Genomic DNA, 16,570 nt, shown 5'->3' with positions numbered 1-16,570 from the left:
TTTTTTTGGTGAGGCAATTGGGGTTAAGTGACTTGCCCAGGGTCACATAGCTAGTAAGTGTCAAGTGTCTGAAGCCGGATTTGAACTCAGGTCCTCCTGAATCCAGGGCCAGTGCTCTATCCATTGCACCACCTAGCTGCCCCTTTTACTCTTTAATAAATGCTTAATGCCCCACCCCCACCCCCCAAAAAAAATAGAGAGGAGGATCAATGGAATAGGCTAGGCACAGGAGACACAGTAGTAAATGACTAGTAATGTAGTGTTTGATAAACCCAAAGACTCCAGCTTCTGGGATAGGAATTCAGTATTTGACAAAAATTACTGGGAAAACTGGAAGATAATATGACAGAAACTACACATAGACCAACATCTTATACCTTATACTAAAATAAGGTCAAAATGGGTACATGATTTGGACATAAAAGGTGATACCATAGGTAAATTAGGAGAGGAAGGAATAGTTTACCTTTCAGATCTCTGGAAACGAAAACAGTTTATGACCAAACAAGAGATAGAGAATATTATGAAATGCAAAATGGATGGTTTTGATTCCATTAAATTAAAAAGATTTTGTACAAACAGAAGCGATGCATCCAAAATTAGAAAGGAGGCAAAAAGCTGGGAAACAATTTTTATAGCCAGTACTTCTGATAAAGGCCTCATTTCTAAAATATATCAGGAATTAAATCAAATTTATAAGAATCCAAGTCATTCCCCAATTGAGAAAGAGTCAAAGGATATGAACAGACAGGGGTTTTTTTTTTTGGCTTTGAATAGAATTTTATTGTCCAAAATATATGTAAAAACAAATTTTAACATCAATTTTTTAAAACTTTGTGGTCCAACTTCTCTCCCCGCCTCCATTCCCACCCCCCACCCACAAGAAATCAAGCAATTCAAAATAAGTTATACATGAGTAGTCAGGGAAAAATTTTCATATTAGCTAGTTGTGAGAGAAAATAGTCAAAAAACCCAAAACTTCAGATTAAGGAATTGTCAAAGAGAAAAAGAAAATAAAATTTTTAAATGTGTTTCCATCTGTTTTCAGATACTATCAGTTCTTTCTCTGCAGATGGGCTGCAATCTTCATAAGTCCTTCAGGGTTATATTGGATCATTGCTTTGCTGAAAATAACCACATGCTTCCCAGCAGATCATCCCCCACTATTGCTATTATTTTGTATACAGTACATTTCCATCTGCTGCAGTTCATGTAGGTCTTTCCAGGTTTTTCTGATAGTATCTTGTTCATCATAACCTCTATATAGTACCTTAAGCTTGACAGAGAATTTTCTTCATGAAAGCCCAGCAAAGCTGGTACCATATGTTTTGCCATTGTAATCAGTCATCATAACTATTTTTCTCCATACCACTCCCTTCCCATGACATTTACTCTATCTTCTTTTTACCTATTCCTCCTCAAAAGTGTTTTACTTCTGACTATCCTCTCCCCCACTCTGCACTCCCTTTTTTCACCCTTCCTTCCTTATTCTCCTCCCCTCCTACTTTCCTGAAGGGTTAAATAGATTACTCTTCCAAATTGGGCAGTTTTCTGATGAAGAAATCAAAGCTATCTATTGCCATATGAAAAAATGTTCTAAATCACTATTGGTTAGAGAAATGCAAATTAAAACAACTCAGGTACCACCTGACACCTATCAGATTGGCTAATATGACAAAAAAGGAAAATACTAAATGTTGGAGAAGCTGTGGGAAAATTGGAACACTAATACATTGTTGGTGGAGTTGTGAATTGATCCAACCATTCTGGAGAGTGATTTGGAATTATGCCCAAAGGACTATAAAGCTGTGCATGCCCTTTGACCCAGCAATACCACTGTTGGGGCTTTTCCCCCAAGGAGATCATGGAAAAGGGAAAGGGCATGTACAATGCCCAAATATATACAAAAATATTTATAGCTGCTCTTTTTGTGGTGGCAGGGAATTGGAAATTGAGGGGCTGCCCATCAATTGGGGAATGGCTGAACAAGTTGTAGTATATGAATGTGATAGAATTCTATTGTGCTGTAAGACATGATGAGCAGGCGGGTATCAGAGAAACCTGGAAGGACTTGCATGAACTGATGATGAGTGAGATGAGCAGAACCAGGAGAACATTGTACACAGTATCAACAACATTATGTGTTGATCAATTGTGATAGACTTGATTCTTCTCAGCAATACAATGGTATAGGATAGTTCCAAGGGACTCAAGATGGAAGAGACTCTCCAAATCCAGAAAAAACCCAAAAACTGTGGAATATGGATGCAGATTGAACCATACAATTTTTTGTTTGTTTGTTTTTCTTTTTTTTTTGAGGTTTTTCCTTTTTGCTCTGATTCTTCTCTTATATGACTAATACAGAAATGTCTAATGTTATTATACATATATAACCTATATCAGATTACTTGCTGTCTAAGATAAGGCATCCCTGCCCTCAATGGTCCTGTCATGAAAGAGCAAGTGTGGAGTCAGTGTGGGCTCTTAGTACCTCTGATTCCTCATGGGCCAAGATATGGGCTCCTAGTTGATAGATGAAAAATGTAAGGTGGTAATTATGCAATACCACTACTAGGCCTATTTACAAAGATTATTAGGGAAAAAGGAAAAGAACCTATATGTTCTAAAATGTTTAAAGCAGCTCTCTTTGTGGTGGCAAAGAACTGGAACTTGCAGGCGTGCCCTTCAATTGGGAAACGGCTGAACAAGTTGTGGACTGTGTGTCTTAGAAAAACATGGAAAGACTTGCATGATATAATGAATAGTGAAATGAGCAGAACCAAGAGAACATTGTATACAGTAACAGTTTTAAAAAATAATTTTGAGTGAATAAGTTATTTTTGACCTTTATAAATACCCAAATTAACTAGAAAGAACTGATAAATTGAAGTATATATAGGATAATTTTACATATCTATGTAAAATTACATATGTAATTTTATTTATATCTATCCATCTATCCATCCATCCATCCATCCATCTATCTATCTATCTATACATATATATACACTTATTTGCATCTAATGGTGGCCCTCTATAGGGAGAAGGGGGAAAGGGAAGAAAAAAGAAAAAGAAAAAAAAAGAAATTTACTTGATAACTTTGTTGTCTATTTAAAAGGAATAGCAAGTTGTACATAATAGATTTATAGTTTAATGTGCAATAATCTTTTTTATTATACTGTTATGAAAATGCTAGTTTTATTCCATAAATTTAAAAAAAAATTAAAAGGTGGTAATTGTGTTTGCTGGTAGCTGGAATGCCTATGCTCCAAATCAATTTTTGGAACCTTATCCCAAGATATCAGGTGATGAGGCACAAAAAGGAGATACCTATTCTATAGGTACATGCCTGAGTTCTCAGGAGCAAAGGTTCCCATGACACTTTAGGTGTGCTATGATTTAGAACCTAGGATGGCTTAGAATAAATACTCTTAAGAACAAGAATTCCACTGTCTTGGGGAACTCTATAGAGGCTGAGACTTGAGAACAGTAGATCCCTTTGGAGCCAGACCTCTTTAGACTCTGGCTCCTAGTGGCCAGGATCTCTTGTTATTGCTGTTGTTCATCCTTTGTTCTTGAAGAGGACCAATGATATAAATTTTTTTGGGGGGGGGCAGGGAAACGAGGGTTAAGTGACTTGCCCAGGGTCACACAGCTAGTAAGAGTCAAGTGTCTGAGGCCGGATTTGAACTTAGGTCCTCCTGAGTCCAGGGCCAGTGCTCTATCCACTGCGCCACCTAGCTGCCCTGGACCAATGATATCAGAACAGTGATGTCTTGATTTGCAAGTGGATTGTATTTAAGTGAGGCAGAGTCATGCAAAGTCATCAGCCTCACTCTCTTTTCTAGAGTCATCAGAGTCCAGTGGTAAGCAACCGGTGATGCCCACCGCCCCAGCATCTCTTAGGCTCTAGTAAAGGAACAATGTTATTATGGGTACTTGGGAGATTCCTTGAGTAGCTTCCAGTGATGATTATTATTAACATAGCTATTTTCTAAATTTTGTCCAGGTTATTAGTGATACCTGCTTTGAACATAGGCATAGCAGTTAACACTTATTTCTGTCATGGGAAATGAAAGGTTATACCACTCAGTACTTGGGCCACTCAGTGCTCACCCACTTTTTATTTTTAAAATTATGATTCAGGGCAGCTAGGTGGTGCAGTGGATAGAGCACTGGCCCTGGAGTCAGGAGTACCTGAGTTCAAATCCAGCCTCAGACACTTAACACTAGCTGTGTGACCCTGGACAAGTCACTTAACCCCAATTGCCTCACTAAAAAAAAAAAAAATTATTCAATTAATGTAATTAGAAGACCCAGATGTCTCAAAAGGATCACAGTGACTTAGGGTTATTGGATGAAAGTAGATGATATAACAAAGGAAATATCTTGTGATTGGCTGCAAGAATCAAACATACCTTTGTATCCATGTCCTAAATATCAAATGAGATTTAATTTTTTTTTTTTTGCAGGGCAATGAGGGTTAAGTGACTTGCCCAGGATCACACAGCTAGTAAGTGTCAAGTATCTGAAGCTGAATTTGAACTCAGGTCCTCCTGAATCCAGAGCCAGTGCTTTATCCACTGCACCACCTGGCTGCCCCAGTAAACACCCTTTCTAAAAGTTAATTAACTCTGGCTGATAATGAATGGGTAATACATCCATGGGGCTCATGAATAGTGCTAGAAATCCTAGTCTCAGGGTTATCACAATGAAGAAATAACTCACTCTACTTTTTTTTTTTTTTTTTTTTTTTTAGTGAGGCAATTGGGGTCAAGTGACTTGCCCAGGGTCACACAGCTAGTAAGTGTTAAGTGTCTGAGGCCAGATTTGAACTCAGGTATTCCCGACTCCAGGGCCGGTGCTCTATCCACTGCGCCACCTAGCTGCCCCAGCCTCACTCTACTTTTTAAAAATGCAGTTGCTTTGAACTTTTTTTTTTGCATCTCCTCTCTTTTTGCAGAATTACTCTGAAATTTTTTTTTCTTAAGAGAGGCATTTTAGGGGCAGCTAGGTGGCGCAGTGGATAGAGCACCGGCCCTGGAGTCAGGAGTACCTGAGTTCAAATCCGGCCTCAGACACTTAACACACATTTACTAGCTGTGTGACCCTGGGCAAGTCACTTAACTCCAATTGCCTCACTAAAAAAAAAAAAAAAAAACTAAAAAAAAAAAAAAAAAAAAAAAAGAGAGGCATTTAACATAACCCAGCTACTATTAACTCCTTGCTCAGGGCCTTCCCTCCATTATTTTTTTTTTTAGTGAGGCAATTGGGGTTAAGTGACTTGCCCAGGGTCACACAGCTAGTAAGTATTAAGTGTCTGAGGCCGGATTTGAACTCAGGTACTCCTGACTCCAGGGCCTATCCACTCTATCCACTGCGCCACCTAGCTGCCCCCCTTCCCTCCATTATTAACTCTTTGTTCATAGGCTAATAGAGAGCTGGAAGGGGTCTCAGAGATGATCTAGTCCTGTCTCTTCTTTTACTCCTCCTAAACACTTGAAAGCTATGTAACAAACTGAGTTAAGTAGACTCCCTCAAAATAAGCTACCACTAGCCTGCTTAACTTAATAATCTATGACATTAGGACAACATTGGTGCTATTAAGGTTCCATTATCCTTTCATTTGAAATATATAGACATTTGTAGTCTTCTTTTTTGCAGGGCAATGAGGGTTAAGTGACTTGCCCAGGGTCACACAACTAGTAATTGTCAAGTGTCTGAGGCTGGATTTAAACTCAGGTCCTCCTGAATCCAGGCTGCCCTCTTCACAGTCTGGACTTGCCCTCCTGTTCTCTGGGCCATTTGGATGATCCAACCAATGAAATATCTGTGTATTTCATGAACATTTAGTTCCCAAGAAGTAAACTCATAATGGGAAAAGGTACCTGCTGACATAAGAACACAAGAATTATTACCATATTGTGTCAGACCTATTGTCAGAGTAACATAACTTTGGATCTTGTCTCAGATAGTGTTACCACAAGTAATCTCGTGAAAGAGCAATCCCTCAAGGCACCCATCTAAAAAGCTCACTGATAATACTCTTGGAATATCCCTAGTTTCCTTTAAAAACTCAATGTGGCAGGGGCAGCTAGATGGCGCAGTGGTTAAAGCACCAGCCTTGGATTCAGGAGGACCTGAGTTCAAATCCGGCCTCAGACACTTGACACTTACTGTGTGACCCTGGGCAAGTCACTTAACCCCCATTGCCTGCAAAAAAAACCAAAACAAAACCAAAAACCTCAATGTGGCACTAATACACTGTAGTGAAAGTTGTAAATTATTCCAATCATTATGCACCAAATAGTCAAATGATATTAAACAAACCTTTCCCAAAAGAAAACTTGCAAAGTATCAGCAACCGTATGAAAGAAGGCTCCCAATCAATTATAATAATAGAAATGCAAATCAAATAAATCCTGAGGTTTCACTTCACATTCAGCAAGTCGTCAAAGTTGTCAAAATACGAATATAGTCAATAGTGGAAGATTTATCAAAAGATGAGTCTATTAGTGCATTGTCAGTGAAGTTAGTGAATTAGTACCAATATTCTGGAAATCAGTGGCTATGACAAAAAGTACTGCTAAAGAAAGTGACTAAAATATCCATACTCTTTGACCCAGAGATCCCATGTGAGGTGCACATGCCAAAGAGGTCAGTTACAAAGAGAAAGGTCCCATACTTAGCAAAATATTCGTCGTCAAACTTTTTTATGGTAGCAAAGAACTGGAAATAAAGTAGATGTTTATTGATTGGGGAATGGCTAAACAAACATGAATGTGATGGGATATTACTGTGCTATAAGAAATTATGAACATGATATAGAGGATAGACTTATAGGAACTGATATAACAACAACAATAACAATATTTATATAGCACTTACTATGTGCCAGCCACTGTGGTAAATACTTTACAAATTATTTCTCATTTAATCTGGGATGTAAGTGCTATTATTATTCCCATTTTTTTAATTGAGGAAAACTGAGGCAAAGAGAGGTTATGAGATTTGCCCAAGGTCCCAAGGTCAGAGAACTAGTAAATGTCTCCAGCAGGATATGAACTCAGGTCTCCCTCCAGGGCCAAGAGCCACACCACCTAACTGATGTAAAGGATCAGGAAAACAATATACATGACAAAAACAATGTAAGTAGAACAAAATAACTGATGTTGAATTCTACCAAATTATAATGACCAAGTTTAGCCTAAAGACTTCAGAACACTGATAATTTAGTATCTAATTGTGACTTGAGGCCTAATAACAAAGCATGTGTCCTACCTCTTGGCAGAGAGGTAATAGATCATAGGTGAAGAATGAAGTATACTTTTTTATTTTGGTTGTAGTCAGTCATGTTGTTTTGGCTTTACTTTTTGTTGCAAGGAAGGGTTCTGTTAGGTGAGGTTAGTCATTGGGAGATGACAATGATGTAAACAAAAAAAAACTAAACATTTAATGTTAGAATGTGATTTCCTTGTGAGTAGGAAATGTTTCATTTATTGTCTATGAATGTTTCCAACGTCTTTTTTTTTTTTTTTTTTGTGGTGGGACAATGATTTGCCCAAGGTCATATAGCTAGTAAGTGTCAAGTGTCTGAGATCAGATTTGAACTCAGATCCTCATGAATCCAGGACCGGTGTTTTATCCATTGTGCCACCTAGCTGCCCCCTCCAACATCTTTTAAAAAAAAATTTGACCATCCATCTTTTTTTACTTATCGTTAGGTTTAGATTTACAGATTCGGTCACCTTGGGCTTCACCTCGGGTTCCTTTGCTCTTTGGAACATATTACTCCATTCCTTCCTGTAGTTTCTGGTGGTTGCAGAATAGTCTTGTTGGGGCAGCTAGATGGAGAAGTGGATAAAGCACCGGCCCTGGATTCAGGAGTACCTGAGTTCAAATCCGGCCTCAGACACTTGACACTTACTAGCTGTGTGACCCTGGGCAAGTCACTTAACCCCAATTGCCTCACCAAAAAAAAAAATAGTCTTGTTATTTGAATCTCTTTTCCTTTATATTTGCAGCTCTTTCTCCTGGTGACTTGCTGAATTTAACTGTCATGGAGTTTCAAACAGTTTTTTTCCCCCTGAAGGTGATCTTTGAATTCTTTCAAAGGGCATTCACTATGTTCAGAAATTTCTTGTATTATTTCTTGCGTTATGTTTTTTTTTCACTTGTCATGTTCTCATGTCTTGTCATGAGAGCTCTATAAACCTTAAATTTTCTCTCTACACAATGTTAGAATTAATTAAATTTCCTTGTTTGGAAATTGTTTTCTTTTCATGTTATTGCTCATTTCTCTTCTTCCAGATTGCCCTTTACTTCCATATATTTGGATTCCCAGTCAGGATCCTCTTTTCTTTCTTTGGTGAGACTTGCCAATGTGGATTCAAGTTTCTCTAGTTTATTTCTGCAGGACAGGTTATAAATCATTTTCACAATTCTTAGCTCTCTTTTAAATCACTCAGGATTATCTTCCTGTGGAGTCATAATCTCTTATGTATCCACAGGGTCCTTTCTGATCAGATGTTGATTCATATCCCTTTGTTTTATACTTATTCATAGATGGCCTGAACTCTCTTACCAGATCTGGAGGTCATTTCCCCTTCTGCTATTAGTATCTTCCCTGTCAGTTTATTTGCTTATGCTCAATCTTTAATTTCTTTCTTCCAAGATCTTGGTCTTTTTTTCCTCCACATTTCCCTCCCATTGCTCAGTTTCTTATTCCCTCCCCTTTCAGTTTCTCTAGGAGCTGGATCTCAAAGCATCTTGGCCAGGCAACTCAAAGTTCACCAATCTACAGAACTATCCTAAGTGACTTTTAGGGGGATAATACTGGCCCTGAATGAATATTGGGCTTTCTCTCAGGCTTAGTGGAATGCCACATAGCCACACACATCCTGGCCCCTTTCCTTATGTTCCCTCACAGAGTACTGCAACACTATTACAGTCTGAACAAATTTCTGCCTTTGTATCTCTTTAGCACTGGTTGGGGCGAGTTCTGTTGCAAGTGCTGTGGTTTGGCAGTCCTATCTCTGGGACTTTTGTGGGTGGCAGTGAAGGGGGCATAGAATGAGCATATTAAAGGCTAAAGATTAGTTTGCTATTTTTTCATTAACTTTTTTTTGTCCTAAATTCCATTTATTAAACATTAAGTTTAAAAATGAATGGACACCAATTAGCCGTACCGATGAAGTTAGAGAGTATTGCGCCTTCTCCAAGCAGCACGACGAGACCCTCCAATGGTATGGTGGAACTTGCGACCTTTCCCAAAACCCCGGCTCTTCCGGCCAGCTGAGGTAAGTCCCGGCATCTCTCTGTGCACTGGCTTGGCGATCCACTGAGTGTCGGGGTTTCGTCTGAGAGCTTTATGGAATGGATCGGTAAGAATAAACTCAAAGAATATGTAGGTTGAATCTTCACCCACCCAGTAGGAGTCCAAGACTCTCAGGGCCCCACAGTGGCGGCCAGCACGCTCTTCGGCCACGGACTGCAGGCTGCGGGCAAACTTCAGCTGATTGACGCCGTGATGCACAGGTTTACCGTAGGTCGCACCCTTGGGTACCAGGCACTTTCGGCCACCCCGACGAACACAAATGCAGTAGATGCCATGACCTTGATTGGCCTTGTAGCCCGGTGCAGGGCTGACAGCTGGTAGTACTGCCAGCAGCGCACGCGCAGCAGGAACCATATGACGTCTGGCTGCTTCTTCCTCCATATCTCCTGGATGTACTTAACAGGCCCCCATGCTGGCACGGGCCTACCCTGCCAGATGCCTGCCTCAAACCAGAAAGGTCATTAACTTTTCTTTTCTTTTTTTTTTGCAGGGCAATGAGGGTTAAATGACTTGCCCAGGGTCACACAGCTAGTAAGTGTGAAATGTCTGAGGCCGGATTTGAACTCAGGTACTCCTGAATCCAGGGCCGGTGCTCTATCCACTGCACCACCTAGCTTCCCTCTGTCATTAACTTTTAACTCTGGGTTCTTACTATCCTAGTCTATGAAGGTGGGAGAAATTGCTTTGTCTCTGAAATTGAATTCCTATTTTGGAGAGGTTGTAAGGATTGGAGAAAATGTCTTTTTATATCTAGCACCTACCACAGGGACTGGAACATATTACATTTTGAATAAATGCTTGATTTAAAAGGAAAAAATACTCAAAAGACTTATAAACTTAATATTTTTAATAAACATCAGCATTCTGTTTTGATCAAAGTTCTCTCAGTGTTACTGTGGTCATTATGCAAACTGTTCTCTTGGTTCTGCTTATTTCATTCTTTTTTTTTTTTTTTTGTGGGGCAATGGGGGTTAAGTGACTTGCCCAGGGTCACACAGCTAGTAAGTGTCAAGTGTCTGGGGTCAGATTTGAACTCAGGTACTCCTGAATCCAGGGCCGGTGCTTTATCCACTGCGCCACCTAGCTGCCCCCGTTTATTTCATTCTTTATCAATTCATACCAATCTTCTCAGTTTCTTTCAATTCTTCATACTCATCTTACAACACAATATTGTTATAGGCATATACCACAACTTGCTTGACACTTCTCCCAATCAATTAATACCCATTTTCCTTTCAGTTCTTGGCTACTACAAAATGTGCTGGACATAGTTTTGTATATAATGTACCTCTCCTTCTGTCTTTGATCTCCTTGGGGGTATATACCTTGTAGTGGTATTGCTGGGTCAAAGGAACTTTTTTTTTTCAAATTATAATTCCAAACAGTTTTCTAGAAGTTAGATCAATTCATAACGTCAACAGTACATTAGTATGCTGGTTTTGCCATAGTTCTTAAAATATTTTCCATTTGCCTTTTGTCATCTTTGCAAATCTTCTGGGTATGAGTGCCAAGTTCATTCTAACCTGTTGGGCTGCCATTTTAGTTTAGTCCTACTGAGCTTGCAGATCCAGGTGTTTTTACACTATTGCCTAGACCTACTTACGAATGAAAAACAAGAAAACAAAAGTCTACCCCAAAGGAGCTTTTAATAGGAAAGACAACATATAAAGGGGAACAAGAATTGGAATAAAGAGGAAAATGGAAGAGATAGCTTATGTTGTGTTGTGACATCGTTTGGAAAGGGTTAGGCAGGGCTCTGATGGGAGGAAACAAAGTGCTGGCCGAATGCAGAATCATTTGAAAATGGCTGGGAAGATGAAATAGAGCCCATGGTACTAAGGGCATAAATTGAATTTTTATGGAAGGAGGAAGGCAGCCAGATTATGGGCAGCATAGTTTGGAAATATCTAGGAAGTCACATGGCCTAGTTCTGCTCAAGATAATATTGATTCTCATTGAGGATCCCTTATCCTCAAATCATGTGATAATGACCATCTCATATAAGATACTATTCTGAGCCAAGTCTAATTTAGGTCAGGCCAGTCCAGTGGTTCAGAATTGGGACAGGAATGCAATCAGGCAATTGTGGACCATAAAATATTTGACGAAGAGAAGTTTACTCAACCATAAAAAGGGTCAATAAGGATACATTGATTGAAGTGGATGGGAGCTCCCTTCTGCTTCCCATCTGTCACATTAATGGCAACATCAAGAACTCTATGTTGATTCTGAGAGCACTGGGAATTCTGTCAAGCCTGATGAGGACCAACTTCTAATAGGCCATGATTTTCAATACTTCATGAGGTCAGCAAGCCATACCATTGGTTCAACTCCTAATCCCGCAGGCATGAAAAGGGTCCCCTTTCCCCTTTAGAGGGAAAGCAACTCAACTTACATCAGACAAAAATGCTGGTATAACAACATGTAACAAAATAGGCCAAATATAAATGATGGCATTACCAATGACAATTCCTGTTTATGTGTGGATGTGTTTGGAAAAAAAATGTAATACACCAAGCCTTAGCACAGATAACCTTGTTTTATCTACTTTGGTTATCATATTGGTCGAAAAGGTACAATATTTGAGAGTAGGGATTGGTTTTTTTTTGTCTTTTTACTCCTAGTGCTGGGCATGGTAATTAATATAGGCTTGCTTATTAACTGATTAAGGTGAGAAGATCCAAAGAGATACCATTCTCAACTTTTACCTGATATATTATACAAGTGATCAATAATAGAACCAAAATTATGTACAAGATCGTGTTTCCTCAAAACTATAAACATTCAAATATATGGGTTTTATCAGGTTCTTAAAGTGTATAGTCAATATGACTAATATAGAAATATATTGTATGACTACACATGTATAACATATTGAATTGCTTGTCTTCTCAATGCAGGGGGGAAGGAAGGAAGGGAGAGAATTTGGAACTCAAAAGTTTTTAAAATGAACACCAAAAATTGTTTTTACATGTAACTGGGGGAAAATAAATAAATAAAAAATAAAATTTAAAAAGCGCGTAGTAAAGATTTCTTTTAGAGAGAAAGGGGAGGAAGATTTGCCCCAGAGATATATCTAAAACTTTGTAATAATGGGGTAGAGTATGATTGGATTATTCTGTACAAACAAAAACCACAAGTTTTCAAATGCACAAAAATATTTTCGAGATTTTTTAAAAACAAATTTATTACATGAACAACCCTTGCCTCAGATAGTATTTATATTTTAGAGTTCTTTAACAAGAAATCCTATAGTATACACAAAAATAACTTATATTTCTAAAAACCCTTCTGCACAAAGATATTTAAATAAAAATAATAGTGCCACTAAAATTTTAATAAATTGCTTTAATGAAAACTGAATTCTTTGCTGTCTCAAAAGGGGTCATCTAAATTTGTCAGTCTAAGCAAAACCTAAATTCTACTAGCATATTCATTCTAGAACAAATTAAAAAATAGACCACTGCAAAGCTTTGCCTTTTAAATAAATTAACACTAAATTAACACAAAAAAATATTTAAAAAATGAAGATTCTGATGTCACCTTTTCACTTATATTAAAGTGGCTTTCACAGACTGTGAAAGCAGATCCAAATTTGTACAAAATTAACACTGTAAAATTATTAAAGTACTTCAATATTTCTATGTTGTAATTCCATTTGGTAGCTAAAACTCAAAAAATTCTTGTCACTTTTGCAAAAACTGTTAAGTTATACTAATTCTAATTGGGATGAGAAGAAAAGGGTGGCTAACTATAAGCAAACAATATATACAAGTCTGAATTTTAAAAAATCAGTACTAGCTATTCACTCTTGAAAATAATTCTTCAAAAGGAATACAATTCCTTTTAAGGGCAAGAGTCCCTAATGCATTTAAAATATTTTGCTTTCCCAAAATATGAAAGGTACTTTTTATAATCTTTAGGCTATTGCCTAAAATAAAGTAGAGTATTATTTTTAAAAATTGGTGAGCCATAAATTTCTACTGGTTCTAGCAATCTGCAAGGCTGCTAAAATCTTAGGTTTCTCAAATATCACAATAGCTCATATTACTCATTCATTTAACTTCCCTTTAAAGTATTTTTGCGTATCAAAAAGTTTCAGGAGGTAATTAACATATATTATTAAATGTGTATTAACATGACATTCTTTATAGGACTTCTCATTTAAGTATTCTTTTCAAACTGGTATGACATTGGCCAATGTTTCCAGAGAATAGCTTCATAACTGTAGGTAAAACTAGTCCCATTTGTATTACTCACATGTTGCTTTAATATACCAGAAACATGAAAGGAGTAAAATGGTACCAAACAATAGGGTAATTGTTGGAATGTTTGTCAAGTTTATTGTAAACAAGTATAGATGCAATTCACTTTCTGAAATATACACATCTCTCAATTATATATTCCTATGAATTTTAAAATTCTGATAAATTTAGTCTGTCTTGTTGACAAATAACATAAGATGTTTTCATTTCTGTTGCTGTTAATTTTGAATTAGTGTTGGCTACTAATACAATTTATATATATATTTTCTGCTATACAATTGAGACCCTCATTTGCAATTAGCTTTGCCAAGCTGTAGAACAGCTCCCATTTAAAAGAGATAAACCATTTTGTAAACTAAATATTTTCTTGCAATAAGAGTATAACCACATAGTTTGTCAATTTGTACGTTCAGATTTTCTTAAATGTGACTTCTTAAAATAGAACGTAAAGAAGAAATTTTTCCTGTACTAGAACTTGGACATACTAAAAAGCAAAGCTATTTAATCTGACCTCTTAGGGTGAATTTTTTTACATATGTAAACAAATTATTTAAATTAATAAAAGAGTATGTAGATTTACTCAGCATCAAAATTTAATTTGTAAATCAAGATTTTAAAAAAATCAGAGGTTCAAGAATATTGTACCCTGATCAATGATCATTTTTACTGAAGAATGTAGTCACAATAGACAAGTGAAAGCATGAACACATTTTTAAAAAGAATGCAGTAACATTAAAATGAGTATTTAAAAGAGGTATAATGAAAAGCAAACAGGCACTATGAGATAGTCACCTCATTTTAGAACACAAGTTTTGAGCATTTTAAACATTAAAATTAAGCTGCCAAAATCTGCATGAAATAAGACATTCATACCACATGTTTTAATGATAAATACTTGACCTACAGATGACAAATCTAAAAATTACACAGGTAAGTTTGGTTATTTTAACAGGGTACCACAGGCACCATTAAATAAGAAATATTTTGATTTTTGTTTTCTACCAAAAAAAGGTAAATAAATAGATCAATTAACAAGAGAAGATGGGAATAAACTTGGGGAAAAGGCACATCCAGGCAAAATAGTCAAGGCGATTTGCATGATGCATTATTTTCAAAGCAATTCTACTGTGCATAATTGAATCTAAATGAGTTATTTTGGAAGATTCTAAAACATAACAAAGCACATTTAGGAAGCTGTGCAAACATCAAAATGCTAATAATTTAATATAGTCTGTAGTACTTTAAAATATATGTAAGGCGCATAAGAAGGTACATCACAAATTCCTGCAAAGAGATTTGGGATTTGTTATTTTTGCAAAATAATGTATTATTCTGAGATGAATACTTTTGTTTTCAGGTACTTAGTCGTCTTTCTGGTCTTGGCAAACATTTCATAATGGCAGCTTTCCATAATGCTGGGGCAAGCAAAAGACTTAGAGTAGTTACACTCAATATAAGAAGGTAGACCTGAAAATGAGAAATGCAAAATCATTAATTCTTTATTATTGACACAGTCGATTAAAGCATACTGCAAAGATAAACAGATTCTTGGGCTAAAATAGAATGCAATTATAATTTAACAATTACAAAGTATATATATATATATAATTTAATAAATAACATGCCTCTTCCTCTAGGTAGGTTTCTGTTTTAAATTAAAATGGCTCACTCAGATGTAGCCCTTCTGGTATTTCTGGGTTCTCTTAAAGGGAATGAAGATGTATTTTCTTTAAACAAAATTCCATTCTAAAAGGTTAGATTTCAGTGTCTATCAATATAAAAATATTTACATATGTTTTATATTTAAAAGATGTAAGGAGATGGACAAGCATACAATCTCCAGAGTCAGAATCATTAGTTCCATTGCCAAAAGGCGATGGAAGAAACAGATGATGCATAAAATAAAGCTGCTGCTTGTTTCCAGTGGTGACCTATACTTTAGAAATGGGGATATCACTAAGTACAATGTATCACCAGAAATGTATACTCGGAAGAAGTGGTAGTATGTTGTAATGAGAGCATCAATAGCCATCAGTTTACCCCCTCCCCTCCCTTCCTCCATCAAAGGAGAGTTCGGACTAGAGCACCTCTAAAGTCTCTTTAAGATCTGAATCTGGAAGCAGGTGTTTAAGGAAAAATATTTTTCTTTTCTTGAGCCTAAATCCATATTAGGGATTTCCTGGTGAGGGAAACCAGAATAGGTGGATAGCTCATGTGTTCCACTAGTTACTCACAAACCATATGAAGACCAAGAGGAAGAAGGCTTCTAGCACATTGTAAGTGTATCTATTTTTAGAGGATTTATGGTACAATATGGACAAAAACTTCAGCATAAGATGGTGTGGATGGATTACAATCTGAGCATCCTTCAATGTGAATGACTGAAGTACAAGGAGACATTTTATTTTGATTTTATCTTGAGTGAGTGGTATGTCCTAATCATATGTTTCAGGGGGAACCTAACCTCTTTAGGGAGCAAGCTTACATAACCAGGTGTTAACATAGCTTCTTGGGAGTGATCATTCCCGCTATTCAACCTTGGTGCTTTCTTGGGTTCAGAGGCACAACCAAAGTGCAGCAGTAGACACATGAGCTGAGTTGGGAAGAACAAAAATGTGGCAATTTTATCAGTGTTTATAGAGTTAGAGCTGGGAGTGGGGAACCTGGAGGTCACCAAGTCAAAACCCATGATTTTACAAGAGAAGGGTGAGGCTCAATGGAGATTAACGACTTCCCAGGGTATTTGAGGCAGAATTTGAACCCAAATCTAGTGTTCTATGCACTATCTGTCTCATTGATTATTCCTGGGTCACAAACTGGAATGAGCTGAAGCAAAATCAAACCCTGAATACTGCTCCATGGAGCAGTGGATAGTGCTCCTGGCCTGGGGTCAGGGATTCAAATAAGAGTTCAAATCCAGCCTCAGTCATTTACTGTGTGACCCTAGACACATCATTTAACTTGTTTG

General features: G+C 37.2%; 2 protein-coding genes across 2 annotated transcripts in view; both read right to left on the bottom strand.

Moving 5' to 3' along the window:
* Window positions 1-9,196: 9,196 nt before the first annotated feature.
* LOC122750282 (60S ribosomal protein L15-like) lies at window positions 9,197-9,718 on the bottom strand. The gene has a single exon (XM_043996967.1). It carries the CDS (start codon window positions 9,716-9,718, stop codon window positions 9,197-9,199), a length of 522 nt encoding a protein of 173 aa, XP_043852902.1.
* Window positions 9,719-12,495: 2,777 nt separating this feature from the next.
* The window catches only part of TMCO3 (transmembrane and coiled-coil domains 3), a 68,445-nt gene continuing 64,370 nt past the window's right edge, over window positions 12,496-16,570 (bottom strand). The window contains exon 13 of the mRNA XM_043990591.1: window positions 12,496-15,069. Coding sequence (XP_043846526.1) covers window positions 14,956-15,069 — 114 coding nt within the window. The 3' untranslated portion in view covers window positions 12,496-14,955. The remainder of the gene's footprint in view (window positions 15,070-16,570) is intronic.

This window comes from Dromiciops gliroides, chromosome 3 (genome assembly GCF_019393635.1).
Source record: "Dromiciops gliroides isolate mDroGli1 chromosome 3, mDroGli1.pri, whole genome shotgun sequence".
Lineage (NCBI taxonomy): Eukaryota > Metazoa > Chordata > Mammalia > Microbiotheria > Microbiotheriidae > Dromiciops > Dromiciops gliroides.
Note: the sequence above shows the minus strand (reverse complement) of the source record. Positions and strands in the feature narration are given on the sequence as shown.

Bases quoted from the DNA above. Each gene is read 5' to 3' on its own strand.
- LOC122750282 (XM_043996967.1), bottom strand. From the start codon at position 9,718: ATGGAGGAAGAAGCAGCCAGACGTCATATGGTTCCTGCTGCGCGTGCG.